Source organism: Vanellus vanellus (genome assembly GCF_965231255.1).
Source record: "Vanellus vanellus genome assembly, chromosome: 8".
Lineage (NCBI taxonomy): Eukaryota > Metazoa > Chordata > Aves > Charadriiformes > Charadriidae > Vanellus > Vanellus vanellus.
The window spans coordinates 30,379,246-30,387,422 of NC_138913.1; the positions used below are offsets into that span (position 1 = coordinate 30,379,246).

General features: G+C 62.0%; 2 protein-coding genes across 5 annotated transcripts; both read right to left on the minus strand.

Moving 5' to 3' along the window:
* Window positions 1-243: 243 nt before the first annotated feature.
* ERFE (erythroferrone) lies at window positions 244-2,081 on the minus strand (the record flags this gene model as incomplete). Its single annotated transcript, XM_082487456.1, has 6 exons — window positions 244-463; window positions 804-882; window positions 1,000-1,090; window positions 1,169-1,277; window positions 1,396-1,583; window positions 1,745-2,081. The coding sequence occupies 6 exons, from the start codon at window positions 2,079-2,081 to the stop codon at window positions 365-367; spliced, it is 903 nt and encodes a 300-aa protein (XP_082343582.1). The 3' UTR covers window positions 244-364.
* A 1,705-nt stretch (window positions 2,082-3,786) lies between these two features.
* Window positions 3,787-7,952, minus strand: KLHL30 (kelch like family member 30). 4 transcript variants are annotated; one of them, XM_082486845.1, is made up of 8 exons: window positions 7,866-7,952; window positions 6,766-7,606; window positions 6,503-6,665; window positions 6,202-6,288; window positions 5,817-5,972; window positions 5,533-5,721; window positions 4,808-4,964; window positions 3,787-4,276 (listed from the first exon to the last, which is right to left on the minus strand). In XM_082486845.1, the coding sequence occupies exons 2-8, from the start codon at window positions 7,537-7,539 to the stop codon at window positions 3,811-3,813; spliced, it is 1,992 nt and encodes a 663-aa protein (XP_082342971.1). In that variant the 5' UTR covers window positions 7,540-7,606; window positions 7,866-7,952; the 3' UTR covers window positions 3,787-3,810. The 4 variants fall into 4 exon arrangements, with proteins under 4 accessions (XP_082342971.1, XP_082342972.1, XP_082342974.1 ...); XM_082486846.1 differs by having other exon boundaries at window positions 3,812-4,276; window positions 4,819-4,964; window positions 6,503-6,671; XM_082486848.1 differs by having other exon boundaries at window positions 4,137-4,276; window positions 4,808-4,926; window positions 6,503-6,671.
* Window positions 7,953-8,177: the final 225 nt, after the last annotated feature.

Sequence of the window (8,177 nt, forward strand, 5' to 3'; positions counted from 1 at the left end):
TGGCATGGTGGGAGCTGAGCCCCACAGAGAAAGCAGCCAGCTGCCATCGTTATCAGCAGCCTTTTCCAAGGCAAACTTCCAGCCCTCGCGTTTGGATAAAAGTGAACTCCTTCAGCTCCTTGTCAGGCTTCTTTATTATTATTATCATCATCATCAACAACCTTTGCTCCCTGATCTTTTGTCCAGCTTCAGATGGTTCCACAGCACAAGTAGCATCGGACCAGCCTGCAGCTCCTGCAGCAGCGAAAGGTCTTCCCTGGGCTTGGTGCTGAGCAGGGGAGATTGTGACGGTGGGGTGGCAGGGGGAAGGGTCCATCTGCTTCTGCCACGGGTTCAGCTTCCTGCCTGGTGCCCAGCACCTTTTTCACACCCCCAGCAGGATGGCGCTGAAATCAGAGCCGCTTTCAACGGTGAGGGGAGAGCTTGCAGCATTGTCCACGAAAACGGAGGCATACTGCCCAGCCTGGACGGAGAGAGGGTTTAGCAGGGCTGGGACACCGCCTCTGGGTGCTGGGCACAGCCTGACAGAGCAAAGGAGAGAGCTCTGCCCTGCGCCCAGCAGCTGGGCACTGGAGGGGCTGCTCACCCCACTTCCTACTGGGAAAAGGGGTGACAGAGTGGCTGGTAGGGCAGCCCAGTTTGTGGTATGTGCTGGAGTGTCCCAGCAGCCACTTACAGTCCTTGTGTGTCGTTTGGGCTTGGAGCTGGGCTGAGAAACGGACTCAGTGCCCAGCCCTGGAGCTGGGGCCACAGAAGGCACCATCCTGCCCAGCACAGTCCCCAGCGGAGCTGGCACCACTAACCTGCAGGTAAAGGACTCCAGTGACAGAGATGGTGAAAAGATCACTGCCACGCTCCAGCCGGGACACTGTCTCCAAATTGCTGCAGAAGAGGCAGGGGGTGGCGCTGGGGAGAGCGCGTCCCTCCTTGCCCTGGGGACAGTGGACTCTTTCCTCTCTCACTGGCCCAGTGTCCCTCTCCCCTCCTGCCCTGCTGTACCTGTTGTGCTGGCAGCGGGACTCCACGCAGATCAGCACCCGCAGACAATTCCCCCTGTATGGCTGCCCCTTCCTCTGCTGCTCTCTGCGTGCTGGGACAGAGGGTAGGGTGAGAACCATCCCGGACCTCCCTGGTGGGGGCCTTGGGGGGGTATCGGGGCGCTGCTCACCGATGCGCAGTGTGGCAGTGAAGGTGTAGTACCCCGCCATGGGGGCTGTGTACTGCCCACTGGTCAGGTTCAGCCCTGGGCCACGGTGGAACATCCTCTCCCGCTCCGGCTGGGGATAGGAAAAGGTTTGGGTTAGAAAACGGGCCCCTGGGCCGGGGCGGCTATGCCAGGGCGGCTACCCCAGCGGGGCTGCCCCTGTAGGAAGGGGTGGCAGGCTGGGTGCTCACAATGTAATAAAGTCCCAATTCCCGCCGCCCTCTCCGCTCAATGGAGATGTTGTCCCGTGTCCGGCAGTGGAAGGCTGCTTCCACGCGATGATGGGGCCTGGCCTGTGGGTTGCCTTCACCGCTTTCCTCCTCTTCCTCATGCTCTTCCTTGGCCTTCCTGCGTGTCTTCACATCTGCACTCACCGTGCCTGACCCAAAAAAGCCGATGAGGGCTTGGCCTTAGGAAGGAACCTCGGCTTTTCCTGGCCCCAAGATGAGACAGCGCCTGGCTCCGCTGCCCAGCCCCGTGGTCCCTCATCCCTGCTGTCCCCTCCTCCTGCCCTGGGGTCCTCCCGGGGCCGGTGGGTACCTTTCAGCAGGAGCTGCAGCTCCTTCAGCAGCTCTTCCAGCCCGGCGGGGCCCCGGGGGGCGGCAGAGGCAGCCGCTTGCAATGCAGCCCGTGCTCTGCCAGCCCCCGGTTCATCCCGTACCGTGCCCGTCCTGCCCCAGGCCCGGCTGCTGCTCGCCCGCCCCGGGCTCCTGGCCAGCAGCATCCACGCCTGACGGGGGTCCACGCCGCCTAACTGGGGGGCAACCGCCTCCGGTTCCCCATCTCCCTCCTCCACCACCCTCCCCGCGGCTGCTCCCGGGGTGCCGGTGCCGGCGGCGGCGCAGAGGAGCGCCAGGCACAGCTCCGGCAGCCGCATCCCTCCACCGCAGTTACCGGGAGGACGGCCCCGTCCCGCCTCCGCCCCGGGGCTGGGGAGGACTCCGGGGTCCCGCCCCGCTGCCGGGGCACGGCCGAGCCCCGCCGGAGACGGCGCTGCTGCTGCGGGAGAGCCCCCCCGGCTCTCCCCTATGGGATGCGGGGACCGCCTCCCCCAAAGTGTAAAAACCCCGCGTGGCCCGTTGGGGAGCAGGAGAGGGGCACACTCCCCTCTACCACCTGCAGAGCTCCTGGGCGCGGGTGTTTGATGCTTCAAAAATAATAAAAAACCTAACGCAGAACAGATTAATGGTCAAACGATGCTGGCAGAGCTACAACATACCAGCACCGGTGGTGGGACTGACCATTGGGGTGGTGGCGCCTGGTGCTTGCTCTGTCCCAGGGGCTGTGTGGAGTGGTTGACACGCTGGAGGGGAGGGATGCCATCCAGAGGGACCTGGACAGGCTGGAGAGGTGGACCTGTGCAGACCTCATGAAGTTCAAGGCCAAGTGCAGGGTCCTGCACGTGGGTCCAGGCAATCCCAAGCACAAATACAGGCTGGGCAGAGAGAATGGATGGAGAGCAGCCCTGAGGAGAAGGACTTGGGGGTGTTGGTGGATGAGAAGCTCAATGTGAGCTGGCAATGTGTGCTGGCAGCCCAGAAAGCCTCCTGCATCCCGGGCTGCATCCCCAGCAATGTGGCCAGCAGGGTGAGGGAGGGGATTCTGCCCCTCTGCTCCGCTCTGGTGAGACCCCACCTGGAATACTGCATCCAGCTCTGGAGCCCTCAACATCAGAAGGACACAGAGCTGTTGGAGCGGGGCCAGAGGAGGTCACGGAGATGCTGCAAGGGCTGGAGCCCCTCTGCTGTGAGGACAGGCTGGGAGAGTTGAGGGTGTTCAGCCTGGAGAAGGCTCTGGGGAGACCTTAGAGCAGCTTTCCAGTATCTGAAGGGCACCTACAAGAAAGCTGGAGAGGGACTTTTTACAAGGGCATGTAGTGATAGGATGAGGGGGAATGGCTTCAAACTGGAAGAGAGGAGATTTAGAATAGATATTAGGAAGACATTTTTCACGCTGAGGGTGGTGAGACACTGGTCCAGGTTGCCCAGAGCTATGGCTGCCCCATCCCTGGAGGTGTTCAAGGGTGGTTGGACGGGATTTGGAGCAACCTGGTCTAGTGGGAAGTGTCCCTGCCCAGGGCAGGGGGTGGGACTGGGTGGTCTTTAAGGTTCCTTCCAACCTAAACCATTCTATGATTCTTCCACCAGCAGAGGTGGGGATGGGGCAGGAGGCACCGCCTGGTTCTGTCCCAGCACCAGGAGCCACTGCAATGCTGGCTGCTTTGCCATGACTCTCCAGAGAGAGAAACCAGGATGAAGCACCCCACTGCAGGCTGTCATGCCACCTGACGACATGAAGCATCCAAAAGCTGGTTTATCTCCTGTCATTCTGCTCCATGGGGCGCTGGAGCAGGTCTGCCCCTTCAGTGTGGGCCAGTGAGGTGCCAGAGAGCTTTGGGTGTTGGGAAAGAGAGATTCTCCCTGTTCCCCTTGTGTTTCCTCATGCTGGATGTCAGTGTGATGGGGAAAGAGGCCGCAGCCATCAGGCAGCAAGACCAGTCTCTGGTGAGATGGGCCACACTTTGGGAGGCCTCAAAATACCCTAAAAGCTTTGGTGTTTTGGAGTAGGGAAAAAGGCAATTCTTAAAAAAAAACCCAAACCACAAACTAAAAGGCAGCATTAGCCAAAGCGTGTTTATAAGGAAAAGCCTTTTCCCAGTGGTGGCAGGGAAGGGTTGGGGGGCGGGCATTCTCCTGATGCCCCAACCAGCCTTGTAGAGGGGTTTCCATCGCCCCCACGGCACAGCTGAACCGGCAGCGGGGAGCGAGGCGAGAAGGGGAGAGCGGCTGCGCAGGGTGACAGGCAAGGCTGTGGGCTGTCCTACCACCCGTGGTCACCCTGGAAAGCTTCTGTCCACTTGGAGGTGTCCATGAAGATGGAGGAGGAGCTGTGGAAGAGCCAGAGGCAGGGCAGGGAGCCCTCCCGCGTCCAGAGGTCCTTGGTGCAGTCATACACCTCCATCTCCACCCGGTAGTCCCCGTCCATGCCCTTCCAGTGGCCACCGGTGACGAAAAGCCGGTCGCCCAGTGGCACCATCCCACCATTCTCATGGAGTGTGTGCAGGAGCTGCACCTGTGCGAGGGGCAGGGTGAGATGTGTGGGGACCCCCCCAAGAACGTCCCGCTCCCACCACAGAGGACATCGACCCACCAAGCACGTCCCCACGCCCCGTCATCTCTGTGAGGTTTGGGGGACCATGGGGCCATGTCTTGCTTTGAGCACCATCCCCGTGTTGTGCTTGTACAGGAGCAAGTTTTGGGGTGCTGTGGGAAGCGGGGGAGCCTGGGGGGACAGAGGGGAGGCAGGATTTTGCTGGACAGCACAGGCAGGAGCCCCACAAACACCATGGGAGGGTGGTGCTGGAAAAAGGGGGGGAGGGGGTTGTTCCTGTGGGCTTATGCGGTGTGAATGCTGCTTAAAATCACTAATTCACTGCAAAAGCCGTGCTCCTAGTGCGGGTGTGACGGGGGAGCAGGGAAGGAAGGATTGGGGCATCTTCGGCTCCACAGGGGTTAATAGTGCCAAGGGATGAGAGGGCAAGAGGGAGAGGGGGTGTGAGGGTATGGTTGTGGGGTGCTGGTGGGGAGGGAACAGCTGCCCCACCTCCCCGCTACCTTCTGCCAGATGTTAGCCTCTGGGTTGTACACGTGGACCTTCTTGGTGTTGTCTCCGATGAGGTAGATGAGTCCGTGCAGGGTGGCACAGCGCGGGGCTGAGAGGTACTTGGGGATGAAGGGGGACGTGATCACACTCCACAAATCTGCAAGGAGCAGCCGTCAGCAGCGCCTCCCACCCTTGGCTCTTGAAGCAGCTGCCAGTGACCGAAAAAAGCATTGCCGAGCCTGTGGCTATTTAAGGGGGAGTTTGAAAGGGAGGGGACAGAGCAGCCAGGCAGGGTGGCAATGTAGCCCCCCCATCCCAGATGAGGCTCTTGCATACAAAACAAAATGGAAGGGATATTGTTTGTAGCGGTGGTGGGGGATGGGGAAGACCACCGCGAGCTGTGCAGCGGTTGCCCGAGGAGGTGGCATTGTCACGGGGGCTTAGTTTCTCCGTAAGGCGGGCAGCCTCCCCCACCCGTCTGCCCCAGGGATCCTGCTCCACTGAAGCACAGGTCCGGGCTGTGCTGGAGGTCTGCGACTAAGGTCCATGCTGCCAGCTGTGCTGCTGGCTGGGCCCTGGCCCCATGCCCCAGCTGTCACCGGACCCTGGTCGCATCCCACGGGGCTGTGCCTGGCAGCACAGCATGTCACCTGCCTGGGGGTCCCACTTAGTCCTGCTCCCCCGGGAAAGCATTGGTGGGGCGCGGCGGCGGGGCCAGCTCTCACCTTGGACGGGGTTGTAGCACTGCAGGGTGAGCGCATTGTACTTGACGGCACAGGAGCCCACCAGGTAGAGCTTCCCCAAGCAGCTGGCGGCTGCAAAATTGCTCACGTACTTGAGGGCTGGGCTGATGGCGCACCAGCTCTTGTTGTAGGGGTCGTAGCGCTCCACCTCCACCACGTCCACCGTTGTCCCTGCAGGGCAGCCAGATGCTGCAGCCACCCTGCTGCTCCGGGGACACCCACGGACCCCTGCCCCAGCAGCACCCACGTGACCTTTGCAGCCTTACCCCCAATGACATAGATCTCGCCATTGAGAACGGCACTGGTGTGGTTTGTCCGGGCTCTCAGCATTGAAGCGATGGGCTTCCAGGCGCCATCCTTGGGGCAGAAGCGCCAGGCCTGGGTGGTCGACCATGTGTCATTCTGGGACCCCCGGGAGCCACCTGGGGAGGAACAGGTCAGGCGGGCCACCCCCTCTGAGCATAGCCATCTCTGATCTTCCCTTGCCAGTGGCTGGATCTGCCCAAGAGGGGAGCAGGAAGAGGGCTCTGCTCAGAGAGGAGGGCAGCCCCTGGCCCCACGCCAGTGCTCCATGCCCACATCTTTGCTCCCCATCCTCCATCCCCACTCCTTGGGGACCCCCACCCCATACCCGGCAGCCCTGGCACTTACCTGTGACGTACACATCGTTGTTCAGAGCCACCAGGGAAAAGCCCCATTTGTTGTAATCGGGAAAGTCAGGCAGAGCCATCCATCGCCCTGAAACCCAGCAGAGCCAAGTGATGATCACTCCCAGCCAGCGATGATGCTTTTACGCCAGCCCTGTTTCACTCTTCCCTTCCCTCCCTCCTCCCTAGTGCCCCTGCTGACACCAGGAGGGTGTTTGGCAAGAGGTGGCTTTGGGGTAGACGGAGGGTTGATTAACACGCAGGAGGAGGTATGCACTTGCCCCATCCCTGCCATGGGCACTTACTGCTTTTGGGGTTGTAGAAGGCGAAGTTCCTGGGGGCGGCTGGCATCTCGAGCCCCCCATCCTCATCCTCACTCTCCTCCAGCACACGTCCGCCGACCACCACCAGCACCTCCTCCAGCTTCTGTGGTGGGGTCGGAGGTTTCTTCCAGACACTGGCATTGCTCTGCCCCTGACGGAGAGGCCGGGGCAGGACCATCAGGCTATGAGCTGAGTCTCCCTGCCCCCCGGCTCAGGGGGTGGGATTTGGGGCAGAGGGTACCCACCGTGGCACGGGATCGGGTGACGAGGGCCTTGCTGGCATCTGAGTCACGTACAAGGGGCTCGGTGGCAAGCAGGTTCTGCAGGTACTGGTCGGGCAGTGAGACAAGGTGGGCCAGCTCCAGCAGCTCAGGCAGGAACTGGGCTCGGGGCCCGGGGTCATGACGTACCCAGCGCAGCACAGCCTCAGCCAGGCTCTGCTCCTCCTGCACCTGCAGCTGGTCATTGGAGAGGTAGATGGCCAACCTCTCCTTGGAGAGCTGGAGGAACTCCTCCTGCTGAGAGACAGCTTCAAAGTTCTCCTGCAAGAAAGACCAGGCCTTGGAGGAGACCTCGGGGCAGCCGTGGCTCTCACCGAACTCGCAGATACCTAGGCAGTTGGTGGCGTCCATCTGCTGCCGCAGGTAGCGGCTGCAGACCTTCTGGATAGTGGGGAAGTGGAGCTGGCTGGAGGTTCGCATCAGCCCCTCCACGTTGCCCTGGTTGATCGTGACCTTCCCTGTGTAGGCAAAGTCGAGCAGCATCTCCAGTGTGCCGGGGTCCACCTCCTTGAGCTCCACCCGCGCTGCGATGCTTTCGGCGAAGTCGCCAGAGAACATGGCGTGGAAGTAGTGGCTGCAGAGGGCCAGCACGCCGCGGTGGCAGGGGAACTCCTGCCCGCCTGCCACCAGCGTCACATCTGCCAGTTTGGGGTTGGCGCGCAGCCGCTGCAGCCCCTCCAGCACGCCCTGGGCGTGCGAAGGCAGGCAGAAGTCAAAGTCGTCCATGTTCCTCACCATGGTGCTGGGGATGGCCGCAGGGCCTTACCGGCAGACAAAGCTCAAGCAGAACGTGGTGAGGGTGTCCCTGCCAGGAAAAGGCGATGACATCTTGCCCTTTCTCTCCCCCCTCCCCTGCACAACTACCCCCTCCTGATTTACAGACACAAGCAGGGGCAGAAATGCTCCCTGGAGCACCCCCCCCCCTCTCCCGCTCCCACTGGTGGCTGTGATTTCTCCTCCCCACCCTCCGAGCTTCCCTGCCAGGACTGCCACCGACTTTTTTTTGGGGGGTGGGGGGATGGCGGTGGTTTTGGGGCTCCGGCTCTGCTCCCTCCCGCTCTCACCTGGGCTCCGCAGCCCTCCGGCCGCCCCGCCGGGAGGGAAGTGGTCGCAATCCCCGCACAGGGGAGGGACACCCCGACGTGACACGGGATCCAGCCGGGACGGGGGAGGGACACACTATTTTTAGGCGCCACCGGCACATCTCTCCCTGCTCTTAAAGGCACCGTACGGGCAGACCTGCCCATCCCCGTCGCCCTGCGGCTTTTGCTGCTTTTATACCTGGCATCCCGCCGCGGCCAGCCGGGTATCGGGGGAAAAGGCTCCCCCTCAGCATCCCCTCCCTCTCCGCCCCATCGGTCGCCGGGGGTTCCCGC

What these genes read in the sequence shown, in the direction of transcription:
- KLHL30 (XM_082486845.1), bottom strand. Translation starts at nt 7,539, where the DNA reads ATGGTGAGGAACATGGACGACTTTGACTTCTGCCTGCCTTCGCACGCC. An exon ending in CTTCTACAACCCCAAAAGCA is followed by an intron (nt 6,289 to 6,502) that starts GTAAGTGCCCAT and finishes GCTGGGTTTCAG; the next exon opens with GGCGATGGATGGCTCTGCCT. An exon ending in TGGCAGAAGGTAGCGGGGAG is followed by an intron (nt 4,277 to 4,807) that starts GTGGGGCAGCTG and finishes CCCCTCGCACAG; the next exon opens with GTGCAGCTCCTGCACACACT.